Source organism: Clinocottus analis, unplaced genomic scaffold, assembly GCF_023055335.1.
Source record: "Clinocottus analis isolate CAN_PGR_092001 unplaced genomic scaffold, fCliAna1.0.p SCAF_8, whole genome shotgun sequence".
Classification (NCBI taxonomy): Eukaryota; Metazoa; Chordata; class Actinopteri; order Perciformes; family Cottidae; genus Clinocottus; species Clinocottus analis.
Genome location: NW_027176240.1, coordinates 5,852,643 through 5,875,142, shown reverse-complemented (window position 1 = coordinate 5,875,142; position 22,500 = coordinate 5,852,643). Strand labels below are relative to the sequence as shown.

General features: G+C 40.8%; 2 protein-coding genes across 2 annotated transcripts in view; one reads left to right on the top strand and one right to left on the bottom strand.

The window, feature by feature from the left end:
• Positions 1–8,810, bottom strand: part of gdf10b (growth differentiation factor 10b) — a 9,791-nt gene extending 981 nt beyond the window's left edge. The window contains exons 1-7 of the mRNA XM_068567160.1: positions 8,628–8,810; positions 4,026–4,152; positions 3,172–3,353; positions 2,311–2,486; positions 1,940–2,105; positions 971–1,086; positions 1–849 (exon numbers count right to left, since the gene is read on the bottom strand). The exon at positions 1–849 is cut by the window's left edge and continues 981 nt beyond it. Of these exons, the coding sequence (XP_068423261.1) occupies positions 505–849; positions 971–1,086; positions 1,940–2,105; positions 2,311–2,486; positions 3,172–3,353; positions 4,026–4,152; positions 8,628–8,694 (1,179 nt within the window). The 5' untranslated portion in view covers positions 8,695–8,810 and the 3' untranslated portion in view covers positions 1–504. The remainder of the gene's footprint in view (positions 850–970; positions 1,087–1,939; positions 2,106–2,310; positions 2,487–3,171; positions 3,354–4,025; positions 4,153–8,627) is intronic.
• Positions 8,811–13,148: 4,338 nt separating this feature from the next.
• Positions 13,149–14,298, top strand: si:ch73-52p7.1 (uncharacterized protein LOC100321084 homolog). Its single transcript, XM_068567966.1, has one exon. It carries the CDS (start codon positions 13,149–13,151, stop codon positions 13,932–13,934), a length of 786 nt encoding a protein of 261 aa, XP_068424067.1. The 3' UTR covers positions 13,935–14,298.
• The last annotated feature ends 8,202 nt before the right edge of the window (positions 14,299–22,500 follow it).

Here is a 22,500-nt window from a genome sequence, read left to right as displayed (position 1 = left end):
TGTTTGGACAAGCGCACTCAAGGTAATATAAAGCACTTTCTCAGCAACTGACAGTGTTAGGAATGCACTTTTTGTGATGACAGCAAAAGGATAAAACACAAGTTTCAGTTTAAAAAAAACATGATTAATGCATGAGTATATATATAATTGCACCGCTAACAGTCTGGTAAATGATCAGATTTGGCAATTATTTGATCTATTCCACCTCAGAACTTCAAGGATACCCAACTAGATGTAATTAATATCTATGGCTTTGCAGGAATGTACTTCACAAAGGCTGCTTTGTCATATTTTCCTTTCCATTTCCATTATTATGACAGACGTTAAGGTGCACGAGCAAAAGGGATGTCTGTTATTCTGCATTCACTTGGCATTCGGACGATTTGACCAGAGCACGCAAACTAAACCACCTGAAATCTGTAACCGAGACTGCAAGTCGCCGTTCAGTCTCATTTGACCCAACGACGATGATTCAATGTGCCGCAATGTTCGGAGGTTTCACCGTTAGTCACGGTAACCACTGGTCAGTTCACCTGGTGCCAACTCATCAAACACCGAGCGTTTCTCATAACCACTGGTTAACGGCGCCTCGTCTTGTTCCATGTGTCTGCCTCCTATGTACCCAGGTTCCTCATTAATTGCTCCATCCTCGTCATCACACACGCCTTCATCCTCAGTTGACACTCCGATGCGTAGACGGAGCTCGGGCTCAGCAGCGGGATGAACACACGTTGTGAATTCGTCGTCGTCCTCTGCCGACAGCGTGGGTGAGCGGGGCTCCACTTCCTGCACAATGCACATCTCATCCGCCATTTCAGTGATCATCTGCCTCGGGGGATTCGTGAACATCTTGAAGACACAAAGAGGAATTCTTAGATATGGGTTGAACATTTAAAAAAAAAACAAAAAAAAACTGAATCGTTTCTATATAAATGATCAAAGACAACTAGACTTGGGCGGATGAACATACCACAGACTTCAGTAAAGCAGAATCCGGTTTCGTCCATTGCTGGTACGCCACGAAGAGGACCAAACCAAGCACAGTTAGGGCTAACAGGCCGCCAACAAGGTAGATGGTGATGAGATCTAGATGAAACAGATGTAGAATACGTACGTTAACAGAAGGAATCTTAGCCACAAACACACACAGGGGCAGTTCTGACTCGGTGGTTTATTCAAGACGGGCTTTGTGACTTGAACAGGTCTGTGAAAGGACCAAGTTAAACCGACCAATGATGAGGCTCGATACAGACTGGAGAATGAAAAGGGTCCGGCTGATGATGATCAAACCTTCAGCCTGGTGTCGGAGTGAATATGCTTAAGGAACCATTGGTGGAACAAACATCTTGACTTTAAATCTGAGATCACACATTCAAAATAGTATCCGCTTATTTCCAGCAGAAAGCATGAATCATGCCGGTTCAAGGTTTTAAAGGTGTTGATATAAAAAGAAAAATACACCTTGAACAGCCATTGGTGATGTTAAAGTTAAAGCAGAAACCTAATATACTATTATTAATGATATTAATATTGTTATGATATTCTTTTTCTTTTGGATAAAGTAAATACAAAATATGCGAATAAAGATGCAATAGAAAAATGCTAAAATGTCACCATTATTATTTTATGCGGGCAGTTTTGATGAACTGGTAAGAGCACAAACCATCCGGCTTTGCGTTTAGCGCTTGCAGTTTTTTTCACTTTTCTCTGTTTTTTCAACCAAGAGGCCAAATTTGAAGATATGGGTGCTGATAATGGAACGGATGCAAGGTCCCAGTAACCTTGACCTTTGAACAAATAAATCGGATCAGTTCATCGTTAAATTTTAATCCAGGCATTCCGTAAATATCGTATTCTTGAATAAGCACCACACAGACGTGCGTTCGTTCTGTCGTACGAGACACAACCAGAAAATAAAACAATAAAAGCGTTACTCAACAGCTCGGTGGTTCTTCTCGTGGCAGGGCGCAGTAGTCTTGTCTGCCTTGAACGATGATATTCTCCAGCTCTCCCTTCATCTTCAGACAGTGGTTCTTCTGTGCAGCATCCACTGCAATAGTCTTCTCACACACACCATCCTGACAGGGAAAGTTGAGGTGTCGCTCCTGCACAAACAACAAATAATGACTTGCAGTTGTACAACGACTAATAAATGATACAACTACAAATTTAAAGGAATTTTGTGCTAAACCAACTATCATTGTTTGACTAGGAATCATCACATGAGGAAACTGACAAGTCTTCATGGAGTTATCTCCTGTCTCATTAATGTCCTTCCATCTTTAGAAGGCGTTTAAACTGCAGTCTGACCTGGTCGGCGATCTCGACCTCGTAACGAAACAAAGGCAGCTTGTCGCTTCTCTTCTTCCTTTTATTCAGACTGCTTGGCAGTTCATACAGGTACACCAGCGCGGGATGCGTGAAGCGGAACAGGACCGAGCCAGGATGTTGGGTGGTGACGTTCACTGATGGAAAGTCCAAATGACCTGGAAACATGAAAATGGCTCCATCGTAATCTTAATTTCACGTGAGGGATGGAGGTCTGCTATGATGATGATGATGAGCCACTATTGCTGACATTTAAACTGTCAGAAAGTATCTCACTATTTGTTTGTGGAGTTAAACAAACTAAATAATGTTTTGATGGAATTTTTCTTAATCGATGTAGAAATTAATGGGATATTGTTATGTAATCATTTAAACTGCTGTTTTGAATAAACAAGTAACGACATATGTATTTGTTTTTCAACAAAGGAAAAAAATTATATATATATTTGTGCTAATTAAAGTATAGTTTTCAGAGTTTAGGTGGTGCCCCTAAATGCACAATGGGGGTCCTGTTAAAATCTGAATTATTTACTGATGAACATTGATATTGGATTATTAATATTTTATCTGCAAATTATTTTATAGCTCCTTTTTTTGTCAAACAATTAATTACTTTGTTCCTGATATTCCCTCCAGCGACACCGAGAGGCTGACATTGGACGACATTTATTACACAAATGCATGTTAGTCTTGTCATTGACACCAAATGTAACCGCTATTGTTAAAGAATTTTTAACAATATTTTTCTACCCCCGTCTATTTTCAGGAGATGCATTAGTGTTTGAACTCATTCATTCAGATTTATCAAAGTAAAAAGTGAAATATGACCCAAACAATACTCACAGATTTGATTTGCTACTACAGAGTCTTTGAAATAGCTAAAAGAAGGTCCTTCTGTTACAGCAGACTCATTCTCTCCAATCACAGCAGTTATGTCAAGATAGTAGTCATTCTCTGGGTCAGAGAGAAATGACACGTCTGCTTGCAGTTCAGCTGTAGAGTTCACCCAAATCTCATTCGGAAGCCTGGGGAAACAAATGAGACGAGACTGACTTTGACAAGAGAAAATAATGAACAAATAACTGAAAGACTAAAAGCACTATAATCATGTCTTGAGAAGTTTAGCCAGCTGTACATGTATGTGAACAGTCAATAAATGCTTATATAACACTGTTAATTGTTTAAAGCTAATAATACATATCTTGTTCAACATATAATAATGTTCATCCTGAACTTTGAGTTGTTTTTACATGAACATAATCAAAATTTCGATAAACTACTGTAAGAATATATTTGATTAAATTAAGGACAAGAGTGTAGAATTGAGTGATATCTGAGGGTGCAGATGAATAACCCTCTTCTTCACCCTTCCTTTCTCCACGTGTCGGCTGTCATGCTTTGGCTCATTGCAGCCGAGCGGCTTGTGAACCACTTTAATCCTCTTCACCCTGAAGAAGAACTGCCATGTCCAAACATTGGTCAATTATTAATTCTCTTTTGCATGGTGTGTGCAAGGAGTCTGTGAATGTTTTCCCATTTCTATCTTCACCAGGCTCTGCACCTCTCCCCCCGTCCCCCTCTTTCATCCTGACTTCAACCACAGCACCTCTGCATGCAATGCACTAATCTTATCGGTTAACGGTTGATGGTCAGGTAATACTTCTAAACAGGTGATGTGTACTAAGGAAATCACTAACCAATCTTCTGCTACTGTGGAGCCAATAAAGATTCTGAATCTCAGCTCTGGGGAGAGTTGTGTGTAGCTCCAATGCAGAACGTTGTGCATATTCCGGCAGTGCAGCGTCACGTTGGTCGGCGGCTCCACTGTGGAAACAGAGACAAAAAACGTCAGACTGCAGATATCACAAGGCATTTTTTCTTTCATGAACATTAAAGTAACTTAGACTCTCGGGTTAACCCTCCCACCACTCTTCTTCTCCATAAATCTGTAAAAGTCTGGGTCAGCTTTGTGTCTTTTAAAAACCTCCCACTAGAGGGCGCTGCATGCAAACTTGCTACACAACACAATTCAGGGTGGACCTCTTTCATGGGTGGACATGCTTTTTCACGCCCACGCAGACAGCGACACGGAAGCTTTCACAACACAAAAATACAGCACGAGTTCAAGAGAATTTTGTCAGTAAATAGTCGTGCTTTCATTAATAGACAAAGTGCTGATAGTCCACATATATTTCATTAAACTTGATCCTAGAACTGCAACCTCACTCAATGTACTGGGTTCTTTCAATCTAATCTACCAGAAACTTGCAATGTTCTCTTCAGACATCAAGGAACCCAGAAAAAGGACACTTCCCAACAACACGGACACACTTCCTCAAATTAAAAAAAAAAGCAATAGCCGAGTACAAATAAAACCGACCCCTTTGTTAACTGACCCTCACTTCAGTGCCGTGACTTGCAGTTGAATGTCAACTCAGCCTCAATGGAAAACCACCAAATGATTTCAATGGCAGCGCTGATCAGCTCTGGAAACAAGATGTATTTTTATCCAGTGAGTGTTTAGACAAGCCTGACGATTTACCTCAAGTAACAGGAAGCAGCCAGGCCTCGCAGCATTGCACTGTTACTGTTAAAACACACACACACACACTTGTATATTTTTATCGCAGGCCGAACCATGTTGGGACATGCTCTCTTCCAATTATGTCAACATAAATGGTTTTAAAATTATTAGAAGCTCATTCCTGGCGTACACAATATCAATTTAAAAAGTATTACACTGACGAGGATTTGAAGTATACATTCTCCAAGTGTGTTCAGCAAAATAAAGAAAGACAGAGGGAGAGGAATGAAGACATGATGATTAAGGTAAAAAATTAAAGTAGTGTTTTGAAGTGTGGCCTTACGTTTAAAAAGATCAATAAAAAAAAAGACCACAGCTTCAGTCACATCTGTTATCACACAATAGATTAAAGGAACAGTTCAGTTTCAATTCCTTTGTGAACTAACATGCATGTGATATCACACACCCACAAAAAAACAGAGCGGCTCAGACACAAGCTGAGACGTGAAAGGAGTGAAAGAGAAATCACAGATGAAGGTGAACGTGCCGTCAAAGAAGTGTTAACCGCTACCGTCACGTTGGTCGCTGAGGGCGTTCACCACAAGGTAGCGTGAGACCCACACCAGCGAAACCACACCATGTCAGAATTTTAACTTCCGTTTTACTTTCCTGCAGTTGACGTTACTGAAAATGTAAAAGATCAAATGAATCACTCTAAACTTCAAGTATTATTTTAACAAGTATGTTTTACCTGTTAAAATCGGAAAAAGAAGGCATCAATACTAGAGTAAACAACTTCTACCACTAATTTACAGCACGGACAAATACATAATCAGAACTATAAAGTACAGAAGAACAATATTCAAAATGTCAGAATGTCAACTTTGGGAATAAGGTCAACCCCCCCAGCTGAGGAAAATTATTCACTAAACACTGCGAATGTTTAGAAGTTCATACAAGAGAAGCGGAGTGTAAGAGTCACTTCACGAGAAAACAGAAAACATGCAAAACACGGCTGGCAGATTTGTGCATATGAAGCAAAAACCTCTTTTAGAAGCCGGATGAGAGAGCAAACGCTCTCAGATGTTAAAAAGGAGGTCACTGGAGATAGAGGAAGTCTAACAATGTGCAATGAAACAATTATGTGCAAAAAGATTATTGTGTGCAAAAAAAAGAGCATTTAAGTACAAAATGTTTTATTACTTCTTGATACTTAATATTTCCTTGTTTTTATTAACGCTTCCTCATACATTCTACTATTGCATTGCATTGCATATTTTGGTGTATTTGTTATTGTCAGCTTTATATCGCTGACTGATTTTGCAACTAATGGGGCGTTTTGTTGAGAGAATGACAGTAAAGCTCTCTTCAGTTCAACCACAGCTTTACAGAAGTACAGAAGAAAATAGAGATCTAATCATGCACATCAAGAAAAGGTTAAAACGTCTCCGACAAGTGCGATCATGCTGAAGGGTTGGACACATACAACCCACAAGGCTGCTTAAATGAGTGAGCTGAGGATAGTTTTCACTGCAGACATTTGGATTTGTAGCAGAAAAAGCACAAGTGGAACTACTAATATCATGTTGTTAATTTTTTATTTATTTATTTATTCCCCCCCCCCTCATTGTTCACGCTTTCAGGCTCCACAACAAACACCATTGTGAAATGTTAGGCGAGACATCAGACAATTGGAAAATCTAATCCAAGAAACTCCAAAGGTTTGGTTTATTTTCTCCTGGAAAGCCCCACAAGTTGTGCTATTGTATACGGTGACTCATCACGACCGGCGCAACTGTATCAATCTTTCTATCTCATAACACACCATGTATATCCATGCTTACACACGCGCACACACACACACACAAGGAGGAAAAGAGCGGAGAGGGGAGAAAACCTTTAGTGTCGCCTCCCACCTTTTATGCATTCAGTTAGTATGAGAAAACGATTTCAGTTGGATAAACCGCTGCCAGAAACCTTTTGGCAGTTTAAAACCTGGCTGCCGTGTCTTCCTGATAAATGAGTCTGGTAATTAAAAGGGTGGTGGCTGTCAAACATTGCTCAAACTTTCCGTCATTATTTACAAAAAACGTTCTTTACTTTGCTATTATTGACTAATGAGATGACAAAAAAAAAAATATTTGACTTCAAGGATTTCCCTTTTAATATTTTTTTCTTTCTAAATGTATAAATACCTATGTTTATTGAAACCATCCACACACACACACAGCTATATGGACCCTCTGAAATAAAATAAATAAAATGAATTATATATATATATATATATATATATATATATATATATATATATATATATATATATATATGTGTGTGTGTGTGTGTCATTCACCTTCACGCTCTATTTAATCAGTGTTGCCCTTTTTGTCAGAATTATTTATATGTATTAATATAAGACAGATGAACAGAAAATACTAACAATTGAAAAGATAAAATAGTGTTGGATAGTTTGGTTTAAAGATGGACTTCACTGCTTCACAAAATACCTAAATAATTAATGTTTAAAAGATGTAAGTGGTCAGGCTGATAGCATCACAAAAAAATGCTTTTAAGCATTAAGTGTGTTGCAGCAGTTCCCTCAGACTGATGACTCGTTAAATTATGTTTGGTGAAGATCCAGAAATGGTTTAAAGAGTTTTCCCCCCTTCATCTCTCTCAGCAATTACCATAATTAGAGGAATTGGTACACTAGCTTGTGCACAACATCTAATCTGAAAGGTAGTATTACAAATGTATTGAATGAACACCCTTCTGGTTGAAAAACAATCTTCCTGGCACTTTGACAGCCCAAGTTTCAGATCCTATTTCTAAACTTCAAAAAATAATTTGCAGGTCCTGCCCATTTTAGAGACTTGCCCGTGTTATTTGTACGGCAAATGAAGCAAAATGCCAAATATTAAAGAACTGTACCGTATTTCATCAATTTCTAATAAGAAGTGAACATTTACAGGCGTACCATGGTACACAATATTTCAGTTGACATTAGTTTTCTAAGTGCACCTATATGTATGTGCTTCTGCAGAGTTTGATGCCTGCATGTGGTTTATCTGTAGTTATAAAAAATGAAAAAAATCTAGACAAATTTACGGAAATACATAAGTGTCTTGGGTAATACTGAAAAGTACAAAGAGGAAATAAAGAAAACCCTAAAGACAGCAGGTTTGTTCAAGCAGCCATATTTGAACTGAGAGGAATCCATCCAATATATCTAGACTACGAGTATGATGATGTTTTGGTAGTTAACGTTACTTTATTATTTAGCAGTATGTTTATGTCTGGGGTCAAATGTAACGTTACACAGCATATATATGCTAAGATGTGATCTCCTTACAGCTATCCTATTCACTTCCACCATTTACAGCTGTGTTTATGCTCAGACACTGTACAGTTGGCGTGGACCACGTTAGACAGATGCAGCTTCACAATAGCAGTCTCTACGGCATTAATAGGTAATGCAATATATTATTGTTAGCATAACATGACCCTTTAACGCAGAAGAAAACAGGCCGAGCGCGTTTAGCTCGCGTTACCCCGCGAGACCAGCGCTCCGTCCTCATTTCACCTCTTTACACTAAACTGTCACGACCTCCCGCAACAACCCGACCCTCAGTTTGAAACATTTTTTTTTTAATTGTGTGACACGGCAGGGTTAATTCGGCACCACGGAGGAGTTTAACCGGGCGACCGTTGAGGCATTAAAGCTATTTAATGCACATGTGCGTAAGCGAGTAGCATAGCGATAGCTGGTTAAACTCACCGAAGGAGAACACAGCTTGTAGCCAGCAGGGGAAGAGGAAAACGAAAAGAAACCGAGCCAAACCCATCCTTAACTTGCGGGCCAGTGCTCGTTGTTTTTCTTTTTCAAAGTAAGTATGAAACGGATACACCAACTAATCTCAAGTTTCCTTGGGAAGCTGCTAAAAACAAACGACTGGCAATATCATGGCTCCCAAATTTGCCCTAAAGCGGATACTACGTGTCCTTTCCTGTTATATTGCTGCCTTCCCAAACCTCGTAAATCAACGTCTCCAAATACTAAATACGTTTTTGTTCTTGTTTTCAGTTTTGTGTGACAAATCATTTCCTCAAATAATGTTTGAACACAACACTTATTATTAAAGGAAACCCCTCCCAACCATACCTTCATCCATAAAATACCTAAGATAGCAAAACAACTTAAATCTGATGGGGAAACAATACGTCAGTATCATACTTGGCACAGACCACAAAGCAATAAGAAAGAAACGAAAACAGCAACAATAAAACATAGCATATCACACATCGGTTTTAACATAGACAACGGCCAACGTTGCTCTAATAAATCGTAAAGTTCGATAGTGTTTTTCAAATTCTAATCATATTATTTCCGACAGCACTTGAATGCAGCAAATGTTGGCTTCTGTTTTGGTCACGTTACTGGGAAATGACCCGTTTTTCCAAGGATTTTTTTTTTCTTCTTCTTGAATACCTTCTTTATTATTTTTGGCAACAGATTAATATTGTAATGTGTTAAGTCGAATGATAAATACATTATTAAAAATACGTTTTAAGCCGTTAAAACGTTATTATAGGCCTATTTAACTTAATGTTTTAAAATACAATTTATGAAAAAACACCGATACTTTTGACAGTGAGACTGGCCACACCTGTACCAAATTGATTTTTTATATATATTGTATCTTAAATTAAATGAATAAATAAATGTTAATCCACATTTAGTTGTACTTTTATCCCAATAAAAATGGCCTAAAAATAGACCAAGAAGATGATCTGTGGGATTCTCTTTGGTTCAAGTCTCTTGTGATAAGAACATTTGTCTGCAGTATTTGAAGCTGAACTCAGCCTACACTTGAAGTGAGTTACAGCTTCCTCTGTGGGATACTTCCCCCATCCTGACGTCAGCTTGATGTGTGATTTTTCCTCCCCATCCTAGCCTCAAACTGACGCATTCACATATCAGCTCTTCAGCAGCGGCTTGGGGTAAGTCACACATCTGAAAACTGGGAAACTTACGATGCTTGTATGACATTGATGACCATGTAGGTCAGGCTTCTTTAACAGCTGTTAAGTTGTACGTTTGTGTCCTGAAGTTAGTCCGAGAAAGAGAAAGCGAGGAAGAGAAAGCCGAGCCTTCGTTACCAGTACATGTTACATTACATTCCTGTGTCTGTGTTATGTAATAGAAACATTCTTGCCAATCGCTTGAGATGGAAAACTGTAAAATATGTCACAGATGAACACTGCAACTGCTTGCTGGACGCTGGACTGACTGGATGAGGTCGCTTGTCATCCTGTGAACTTCTGCTTTGGTTTAATCTGAGAACAAAACAAGAAAGTGGATGTTTTAATGGGGGAAATTTCACCCCGGACCTACAAAACGGATTCTTAAGCATAATGTTTGAGGTCCAAGTCAGCGACTCCTAAGCCAGACACGCGACCAGACGCTCATTCATTTGTAACTTAGTGGGTGGAAGTCTGTACAGCCAGGAGACAGAAACTATGTACTCCTGACAAAAGGAAGTGTGGCGTTAACAATTTTTTGTTAAAGAGAAGCACGCTGAATCTACCATCTGCATACATTTCCTCCGAGCTGGGCCAACTGAACTGTTGGATACTGTGACTCACTGTGTTTTAACGCTGGCTATCATCTTCCTGTCTGCTCTTTGCTCTTAGCACTAGTTGGCATAACAACAAAGCATCATATCCATCAGCAATAGATTTCATTTAATGAAACATTTTTTCATTCATCTTGGATTTCTTTCTATTTTATCTTGCTTCATGTCTTCTCTTCTGCAGTGTGAAGATGAAGTGTGATCACTAAGTTCCAGTTCATTTGAGCTTAGAGCTTGAATTTGAAAATTTAGAGCATATTCGTATATATACTTCTTCCACCATCCATGCAAGAACAGTACAAACCACAGCAGCAGCCAGCAGGCAGACAGAGCTACCAGTGTTCACCTGATGGGGAATGAAGGGTGGGATGTGACCATATGAGAGCAGACCAGACCAGCAGCCGTGAGCTAACCAGTGGGGCACGCAGAGCGGGCCCCACTGGTTAGCTGAAGAAATCACAGAGAAGCTCGGATTTCAACACACACACATGGAGAGTGACATCCTTCTGTGCTCAGGTGCATTACTCCACTATATCTTCACCCTGCAAAAAAATATGTTTTTATTTGATACTCTGTATAACAAAAAGAGAACATTTAAGACCAGCTGAACACCATATGCACAGACAATGTTATTAGCTTAACCGATTATTTTCCAACAGGAAGAAAAAACATTTCTTTAAAAGAAATTTGACCTTTTTTCAGAGCTAGCAAGCAAAATTCAGAAAAGTAAAGAAACCTAAGAAGCCTGTATAAACTTCCCTGACCCGCTGGTGGTCATAATGTAGAAACTCATGCTGTGCAGCCAAACAATGTTTAAACCCACAAAACTGCTTTAATCTGGAGATCCATCGACAATATTTCCATTTTGTTGAATCTCCAATTGAAGAGCCCTCTCGGGTTGAGTATTTCACTCAGTGTTAACATTATTGCTTCTGTGATGATCTGAAATAAACATACTGGATACATATGATACTGTCAGACAATGTGGACGGTAATCTGGATGTAAAATATACTGTATATGAGAATTCACTGTTAAATGTCACATACGGCCAGACGAAGAATGTTGCTGTCAACTCTGTGCCGACTTCAGAATGAGGCAGAAGGTATTTAGCTCTCATATTATTGCCAAACCAGAAAATCTACCCTGACCTTCGTAAAGACCAAGATGTCAAAACATTGTTTTTCCTGGAATCTTGAAGCACATCTCCACAGTTATAATTTTCTAAATGTGTGTCTGTGTGTTTTGTGAGATTCAATGTGGGCTCCCAGTGCCAAACAATGTTAAAGTGAAGGAAAAACACACCCAACACAGTGTGTGTGTGGTTGTGTGTGTGTCTGTGTGTGTGTGTGTGTGTGTGTGTGTGTATATATGTGTGTGTGTGTGTGTGTGTGTGTGTGTGTGTGTGTGTGTGTCTGTGTGTGTGTGTGTGTGTTTCCCACAAAGTTCTGATCCAAACCAGCTGTCATTATATCCACATCTCTTCTCTCCAAGACAATACTTAATGGATTAGAGACACACAGGGTGCGACCTCAGAATGTTTTACTCCAGAATCCAATAACAGGAATCTCCAGTATGAAAGTTGAACTGGACTGAGAGACGGCTTGGTTTGTCTTCATGACCCGAGCATTTTTATTTTTTTTACATACACATTTTACTTATGCTTGATTTAACCGGAAAATTGGACTTTTCCCTCAACAATGTCAAGAATGCTAACTAATGTCAAGTTTGTTTTCAGCCAAAAAGGATAAAGTTCACACCGGCTCTCAGTCAGAGGTTCTTGTTGAGATTCAGTGAAGTAAAAGAAGCTGAGTCATGGAGAGGACAAATGTGTTACTGAAGGATACATTACATTAAATCACTCATAATGCGACAAACATAATGTGACAAGCAGTGGAAGACATGTTAAGATTTTACACTTCAAAGTCTGTGTACAGTTCTGGGTATAGTACTGCAGAATAACATGAAGATGCATCAAGCCTCTTGTGGTGTCACTCGAGGCCAGTGTCAGTTGCGGCTGAGGACTACAAGTTATACAATAATATAATATAATTACATAATATGTAAAGTTATAAATGAAATCCAACTGGATACAAAGTAAGTAAAATCAGCTCCAGTCATACGCCATTCAAATGCAACTTACACATTAATGCATCATTAACAATAATATATTAATATATACTCATGTATTCTTAATTGTATACATATATATATATATATATATATATATATATATATATATATATATATATATATATATATATATACATCAATCATCAATCTAAATTTGCTCGCACAACAAAAAATGACAAATAATAAAAGTTGATGAAACTAAAAGCGATATCACTTGTTGAGATTCAACACATTGTCCCCATTACATCTGTTTTCTTACCAAATTATAATTCTAAATGCAGGACTGTTACCTGTAACAGGCTATTTAAACATTGTGGCACGGCTCCTGAGTACTTCTTCCGCCACGAGTTGCCTCTTCACACAGACCAAACTTTATTCACAGTAAAAGCAGTGTGATAAAAGTGCTTCTCTTTTTTTGTCAACTGTTTTTCTCACATTGACCGTTTTCTTCCCTGTAGGCTCATGTACATGCATGAGAACCCATCCACACAGGCACAGCAGTCGGGATGCTGCCTGAGCCGCTCCCGCAGCAGTGATGCCGGCCGTGGGCCCTCCCGCCCCCCTCCTCTGTGTGCTGCTCTGTGTGTCGGTGGCTCTGCAGCGCTCCGACCTGCGTCTGGCCTACGTGACCCACAACAGCTTGTTCTACTACTCCTGCAGCCAGGAGCCGCAGCCCTGCAGCGTCTCATCGCTTACAGAATGCAGGTGCAAAGACATCCAGCTTCCCACGCCGCACCACCCGCAGTCGCACTCGTCGCACGTCTTCCGGATGAGACGTCTGACGGTGTGGTTCACGTCGCCGTTAAACACGGCTCGCCTGCTCAACAACTCGGAGGTTAGACACCTGACTCTGATCCACTGTGGCTCCCTGGGAGCTGAGACACCGCCCTCTACGACCCCGGAGGGACATTTTGCTGTGCAGCACCTGGAGAGGCTGACAGTGAGGCCACTCCACCACTGTCCAGATGCAAACCGAGCCAGGAACGCAGACTCAAACAGCGACCCCGACAGAGATAACGGTGCTCACCTGGACACGAATAGATACAAGAAGGAGAAAGACACAAACCTGGACGTGACTGTGAAGGGAGATTTGTCCTCACTCCAGTGCCAAGACATCTTCCTGGGCAGGGAGCTCGGAGCAGCGTTTCACGAACAGGCCAGACTGGGAATCATCCACAGCTCCGTGCTGGAGTGGGGAGCGGTGGTCAAAGCCTACACGGTTCAGACACACATAGACAACGAGGGCGCGCTGCCATTCCCCGAGCTCCACCTGCCAAAATTGCCAGAGACATCTGTCATTTATGTCAGCTTTGTGTACTGATGATGGGTCACTTTTTGGGGGAAGATGATTGTACAGGACCTGAAAACAGTCACTGTGTGGCTGACGCAGGATTCTACATTTTGGATTACAATGTGAGTCTTTTTTTGTTGCAGGCCTCCGATTTACAAAATAAATGGATCACTCTAATGTAAAAATGTAAAACTGAACGAGACATTCCTACCCTATAGCTTTACCCAAGTGGCCTATATTAGCTTTGCACAGCTGTTTATCAGCGTTTTAAAACAAAACACATCAACTAATGTGAGACCCTCTGAGGCACCAGGATACCTCCAGCTGACGTGTGACCTTTGTTTCTAAATGTGGGTTGTGATATGGTCGGGTGTTTCCGTTAATCAGCATTTATTCTGCCATTGTTTTTCCTCTCTACCACACAGACTGAAAGCGTCCACCATGAAGTGCATCCCACGAAAGCTTTGGTCCGGCTGCTGAATTCACTCTTAATGTGAAGCTGCTGCCTGTTTTTTCAGCTTTTCATAATGTGCTTGTCAGATGCTGTGACGGGTTTGCTAGCAGGCCAACATGTCATGACTATGGAGAGGACATTGAGCTAATTTGGAGGTTTTGCAGCATAAATTCCACCAAGCTCTGCTCTGGTTTTCCCACAGCTGACCTGTGACCTCTGTGTGAAAAGAGTGTGTGAAAGAAAAGAGGACTTTCTCCTCTGAGATCACTGAATCATCTAAAATGTGAAACGCATATGCAGTTCCAAGATTTTACCACAAGATGGCAGCAGATACGTTTAAGTCAAAAATGAAGTTTTAGGAAGGACTGAGTGTTTTTTTTTTTGTTTAAGTCTACAACTTTTAAAGAATCCAGCAAACCTTAAATTCAGCAGATGTGTCATGACGTATCTCAGCACTTTAAAAGCCTGTGAGGAATATTGTTTGTTAGGATAGAGGTATAAAAAATAGTAAATTATGCCATGATATTTATTTGTTTACAAAAGTGAACTTAACCATGCCATCACTTGCATTTGTTTACCGAAATAAATTATTTACTCATCGCATGGGAATTTAACGTCATGGATATTGTCCGGCAGCAATGGTGAAGGAAAATCAAGTCGCATTTTAAAAGAATATTTTCTTTTCTTCTTCTTTTTTTGTGTGTTTGACATTGTGAGGCCCAGCTGCATTTGTCAGGTTAAAGCCTCATCAGTCTGATAATGAGTCCTGCTTGTACGTGTGTGTGTGTGTGTGTGTGTGTGTGTGTGTGTGTGTGTGTGCGTGCGTGCGTGCGTGCGCGCGCGCGTGTTGAGTGTGCGCTGACACCTGCTAGAGAGCCGCTTATTTGCATGATAAACGCGCGCTGCGCATCTTATTACGCGGCCCGTGAATGCGAACTGATGTCGCCTGTTGATCCTGCACCTGAGAGGTCAGCACCCGGCCCGACACACACACACACACACACACACACACACACACACACACACACACACACACACACACACACACACACACACACACACACGACGACGACGACGTGGGCCAATTACCGGAGAAATCACCGAGGGCCGGACGCCGGGCTGCTCCCGGAGAGCCGGCCGCTCTCCTTATGGGCTGCTGAAGGTTGGTGAGCACCGTGACCTCCACGCGGGCTAATCGGAAGACAAACTACCGCCTGTTAAAACAAATGAAGTCCCATGTTCAGTCTGATCCTCGTGATGTATCGAGCCCCCTGAATGCACACTGTTAATATTTATGTCAGTCTTAAAAAAAAAGAATAAAAAAAAAAGTGGACAGGCCGAGAGTAAACCGGATTGATTTTAGGTGCGGGGCGCTCCCTCCACCGCACCCCTCCAACTGAGCCTTTAACCACGCTGCCGCCGTCTCCTCACCGGCAGTTTAGCAGTAAAACATTTTTATAATCAGACGTTATTGTTCGCCGCCTCCTTGTGGGAGATGCGCCCATGTTCATTTTTTAAAAGGGCAAATCAGCCATAATTCAGTTTATAAACTGCGGCGCGCAGGGGAGAAATGCCGGGATGAATATTCATTAGAGACCGCCCGAACTGCCACGCTCGGTGATTCATTGGGCATGTGTAAATATCACTCACTTTAATTGCCCCTAAACTGACTCAACATAATGTTGTCATTAGCAAATTATTACTTATTTGTGATACTAATGGTACGGTATGGCGCTTCGTGCTGGAGCTCCACATATATGATTGCAATTACAGCTCTTTTTTATTCACAGGGCGACTGCGGAGGCTGATGGATCTACTGCGTGTGCGTGTGTGTGTGCGTGTGCGTGTGTGTGTGTGTGTGTGTGTGTGTGGCCAAGGTGCCAACAATTAATTTCACTGACACATGCACGGGCAGTTTCAGTCGATCCAGTCATTATAGACACAAACACAACACACGCACATCACATGCAAACTGAACTCAAGACGGTTTATGGAGATTTTTATGTCTTTTTTTTATGTTGGCTCTCTGTATCATCTGGACTGACTTCCGAATTAACATGACATTGTTTCCTCCCCTCAACCTCCTTAAACCTAAATCTTCTTATTCAGTAATTCAATCACCATTCGTTGTTGAACGCAATGAATAGAACAACAAATACAAATGAAGTTATGTTGACGATTAGAACTGTGTGTGCCTATGCTGCGGGAAAGAAAACAAACGGAATACATATTTTGTTTGTGGTGTTTATTCTGTGTAAATAATCAAATTTAATTTATAGCATGAGCAAAAATAAAATAATGCTCTCAAAATTGTGTGTAAAAAGAATGGCCAATCTTTTTAGTCTTTTTATTTTATAAATGACCATGACTGAACCTACAGATTTTTATATATCATTTTGAATACTGACAAAATCTTTCAGAAAATGAATATTCATATTATTCATTTATATTGTATGCATTAGAAAACTACATTAATTTACTTCTTAAAAGAAACAATCAACAATTTTGATCATTATTTGATTGTTTGACATTTTCAGTTTTATCCAGATTTTTCATTGTTTGCTTTATTATACATTTGGACAATCACAAATCTAAGAACAAATACATTTTGCAAGTTTTATACACCATTCTGATATTACTGATCTGAAACGGCTGAAATCAAACACATCATGTGCTAGCCATTTGTAAAAATAATAATACCTATATTCATGGAGAAAATCATAGATAAGCTCCTGTTTAAAATCGTTGCCTTTTGTCTTAAATCTCATCAAATGATGCCTAAAAACCAAAGTGACTAATTGTATGTTAATCTGAATGCTCGGGGATTAATAAAACTGCAGAATTACAGTTTATTTATTCATTTAAACACAAAGAAAGTTAAGTTTCACAAAACAAAGCTTCGCAGCAGCTCGCCTTTAATATATATATATATATATATATATATATATATATATATATATATATATATATATATATATAGTTGTATTTTTTAAGAAAAAACCCTCCCTGCTTCTCACAGTCTGCACAACACGACGCGGTGTGGAGTCGTTTAGAGGCAGCAGCAGTTTGAAACAACAACCATGACAAAACAGCCCCACCAAACAGAGAGAGAGAGAGAGAGAGAGAGAGAGAGAGAGAGAGAGAGAGAGAGAGAGAGAGAGAGGGGGACAGGCAGGGACAAATAATGATGTGTGTGTGCGAGCGCTTATGTGTGCATCTGTGAAAGAGTGTGAGGGAGCTAATAAAGTAATGTGATGGATGATCTCCTTTCTCCCAGAGGGACCAGCACCATGTAAATTGGCCCACACAATGCATTATGGATAAGGCAGTTGAGATTATAGCTTGTTAATGTGTCCCTCCCTCGTCCCCTCCCTCTCCTCTCTCCCCTCTCCTCTTGCATCTCTCTCTCTCTCTCTCTCGCTCCCCCTCTCTCTCCATCCCTCTGCTTCGTCTCGGGCAGAGACATGGTCACCTCATTGTCGGGGCGCGTGTGTCTTTTAGGTGCAGATGGAGAGGAGCTGTGCTGCAGCGATCTGCCAGGCTCAGCGGAGTAAATGTGTGTGTAAGTTAAATTGCTCACATTGTGGGCATTCAGTCACGTCATCAGGACGTCTCTTCCACTAAATTGTTTTTTTTTTGTGGTTACAGTTAGGATGAGGTTTGATATGGTGTCGTCGATGTGACAAAAACAAGCTATGGTGTGGTTATTGTGTGTGTGAGAGACAGACAGCGAGCCAGGCATGTCAGCAGAGACGGTCCGTCGGCAGAGGCCAGGGCTGTGGACATATGTCTCCTCCCTCACTCTTTCCTTCCTTCCCTCCCTCCCCCACCCACCCCACACCCCCACCAGTCCTCCTAAGGGGTAAGCAAACCCCCCGCAACCTCCCTCCGTCCCCCTTTAACTCCCTCATCCTCCAACACTCCCCTCCCTCCACCTCGCGGCCTATCCAGGGACCTGTCGGGCCATCTGTTGAAGCAGGACCAGAGGAGCTGGTCTAGAGTGATGTAGCATGGTGATCTGGCTAGCCTAGTGTGTGTGTGGGTGTGTGGGGTTTTTTTGTGTGTGTGTGTGTGCATGAGATGGACCATGTGCTGGTTGCAGGGTGTGTGTCAGGGCATCCCAGGGTAGATGTTCTCTCGCATATTTGTCCAACAAAAACAAATTGTTGTGTATGGGAGTTTTTATCATTATGCTCGGTCGTAAAGCAACATATCATTAAAAAACTGAGCTGATATAAGTTATTAATGAAAACAGCGTTGTCTTGATATATAACAGCCTAATTTATAAGCAATTAAAGACCAATGTAAATGTACAACACTGGGAGGTTTTGTTTTGTTTTACGCGTTAATCTGACGGCAAATCTGAAGAGTTGAACGGCATCAGATTATTTTCAGAGCAATAGAGTCACATAGTGAAAAAGCAGCGTGAGCACGAGCTTTGTTCTCAGGAAATAAAACATTTTAGACAAAGAACCAGCAAATCTGGGCCTTGTAGAAAAGGATGCTGTGAATTTAATGATTACTTGCATCACGAACGTTCAAACTACTCAATACTGATGCATCCTGGAGCTGCAGCATATGACCAAACACAAAGGGGACACACTTTCACCGCGAGGGACCATCTTTTCCAAGTAAGTTTCAAGTCAAAGCGTTCATAGCTTAACTGTCGACCAGGGAAGTAAAACATATGCAATCTGAACTCACCGTTCAGAACCAGCTGCACGGTCCTTTACGCGGTTTAATAAACAAGCGAACAGGAACCAGCAGGAAAATGGCTGAACGATCCCACTGAGAGCCCAACACCTGCACACACTCATCGCCCCAAAAACAGCTGCTCGCGTACACTGTGTGGTGCTCTGGAGATCTGCTGCTCTTTGTTTACTCTTTGTGAAGGAAATGTAAGTATAGCTGTGGCATTGAATGGTCATTTATGTGTTTTCTATTAAAAAAACATCAAAAAACGTTCACACACACCACAACCTGCAACAGGAATGAAGAGATGTAAACCCTTGGACACCAGAGTTGCAACAATCTTATTACAGATTAATCCGTCAACAATTCTCCATCTGTAATATGTCTGAATATAATGACAGAAATATTCAAATTGCATATTTTCTGTCCAAAATTCAAAGACATTGAATTTGTACGACGTGAATCAGAGAAAAACTGCAAATCCTCACATTACAGAAGCTCCAAGCAGAGAATTTCGCAACTTATCTGTCAATTGACTAATCAATTAATCAACTAACTGTTTCAGCACCAGACAAGTGTTTTGACTGCCCGTGTTGACAAAGCAGGGCAGATTCCCCACAACCTTGAAATGGGTCGTAATGGGGGTTTGAATCACGTAGCGTGTTCCCAGCTCACTGCGTCTTATTCGGCCTAGACTAAGCCAAGCGAGCTTAGCGAGGTCTTGTGTGTGTGTGTGTGTGTGTGTGTGTGTGTGTGTGTGTGTGTCTGTGTGTGGACCCTCCGCGTCTGTGAGTGTGGGTGGTTGCCTCCACCCATTAGAACGGGTCATCTCTCTCTCATGGAGAGTTTTCACGGCTGTGGAGCGGATTAGGAGCCGGGCGAGAGGAGGAGGAGGAGGAGGAGAGAGAGGAGGAGGAGAGATTATCGGACAGGCTGGAAGAAGGAGGGAGAGAGCATTAGCATCTTTACTTCAGCGTTTGTTTGTGGTATGTAGCGGACACTCATCCGGAGTGGCCGGGTTTACAGTGAGTACAAATGAAGGAACAAGTGAATGCTGGCATCTCATCACAAATGGGCCTTTTGACAAAGGAGGAAGGAGGTCTGAAGAGAAGAGAGAGAGGAGTTTGTTGGGTTAAAGAGAGACTACCCTAATGCAGATATAATTACATATTTATACCACAACTCTTAAAAAGAGAGGAAATACAATTGTTTCCATCCGACTGTCAGGTTAATTCAATGCAAACATGAGTTTGTGACCAAAAGCTGGCCTTAAGTTGTGCATGTTTTTGAGGATTTACGTCACACTCCCACAGTTCGCTGTGTCTTCATGATATCTGTGGAGGTTGAGGTGGACATTATTTTCACACAATGCACATATACTTCAAACTGTGAAGAATTGCACATCTAGTTATCGTATTTCCACGTAAAGGATAATGTGCAGGAATTCTCTCGTCATCTCCAAGAAAGATTTCATGAATTGTATGTAAAAAAAAATACACTTTGTAATAAACCTATCTGATTTAGATTCTGAATCAGAAATATTACGGGTCTTTTTACAGGTCGGTTTTATCATTTTGATTTCAAAACGCACTTTGATCATTTCTTTCTTTTATTCTGTTTTTTCCCCAGATTTTAAAAAACATATATTTGGATTTTTATAATCAATAGAACACAACGTAACACAAAAAACCTAATACTGAAAGAAAAAAATAGCATATGCATGCATAATAAAAACGGTATTGTTGTTACTCTCTGAGACAAAACACAAAAAAGTAAAAGAAAGTATCCATATCATACTTCATATCGTACGCAACATACTTTATTAGTATTTTTGCTCAAAACAAGCCCTAATGGTATCCGTCAATGCATTAAATCAACTTGTATTTTCAGTGTTTGCATATTTGCAGTTGCATTACTGAGCTGACTTTGTGGCCTAACATCCCCTCAGAAAACACCAGAAGATAAATTACATATTTTGAGTTTAAAACACAAGTTACCATCCAAACTATTGGAGCCGTCCCTTGAATCTCGGAGTATATAGATGATAAAATAAGGCCGAATCTGTTGTTGCTGTCACAAATTAAAATGTCAAAATAACCCTGCGGTGTCTAAAGCGTCTCAGATCTGAGTGAGTTTGAGTAGAGTCATAACCTTCAGCTGTATATCCACAAAGTGTGTAAAACACATCAGAAAACACCTCTCAACATGCCACATCACACGGTAAAAAACAAAAGCGACCACCCTAAAGCGTCATCATGTCCCATCTCATATTCATAATGAATGGCTGCTTTGACAGTCAGTGACGCTTTAATGAGAAAATATTCACTTTCTTTATGGAATGTTTACTTTACATCTTAGTGGGTTTTCTGAATGGAGCCTGAAGGTGATTAAAACTTAAAGTGAACCAAACATTACAGCAGACAAAGTTTCTCATTTACAATTAGAGTTTCTTAACTGCTGTCTTCCTCATTCGCGCGCGCACACACACACACACACACACACGCACACACACGATGAACACCAGTCGCCAGTTGGTCTTAAAGAGGCAAATTCCTCCGCAGCATTTTCTCAACATCGTAAAGCGTCTGCCGTTAAAGCGATGTTTTTTCAATCCGTCTGCTCTCCCTGACACTTCCAGATAACGTTGGCGTTCGGTTGATTTGGGGGGATTTGCACACCATATGCTGCTGTGTCAAACACCTTCATTTAAGCGGGCTATGGCTCTGCATTCCCTAATAGCGGCATCATTGGAGCTTGTTTATCTAATGCGCCTGTTAATGTTATTTATTGAGAGTCTGCCCGCTATCCAGTTCCTCCATGCATGCTAAGGAGACAGACATAAGATATGCAAATGCTAACGTCGGCCCAACTTCACGGCAGTAAAACAGAGCATTTGCATTTGATGTAGCACATAATAAACTGGTTATTAGCATTTTAAATGCGTCAAACAAACTTGAAAAATGTGGCCTGTGCTGGTGTGGTTTTTATTATTGCCGCGTGCAGTCAAAACACACATACACACGCCGCACATGCCTTCAAACACCAACAGGAAAGTGTGCATGAGCAGACACATAAATATCAAATTGCTGCACACAGGAGCAAACTGGTGTCACAAGGCAAAGCGTCACAGGACAGATGATGAAGTTGTTTCTCTGTCTCTTTCTCCCTCATGCCATAAAGTTTCTCTCAGAGCATTAAAATATGCAGACGATTCATTTCATCCGCGATTCATCCTCCAGGCCTCGGAAGAAGGTTTTCAGCTTTGATGACCCGCGCGATGAACCATCTGACTTTAAGAGTAACGACTGTGGTCTCTGCACCAGGCCAGCTGGTGAGATGTTGACCTTTGGACGTATTGCAACACACAAGGTCAAGCGCTGAAAAAACAGATTCAAGGAAGTATGAGACGTGCTGAAATGGTACCATGGAAAAGATACTTTTTACACATTT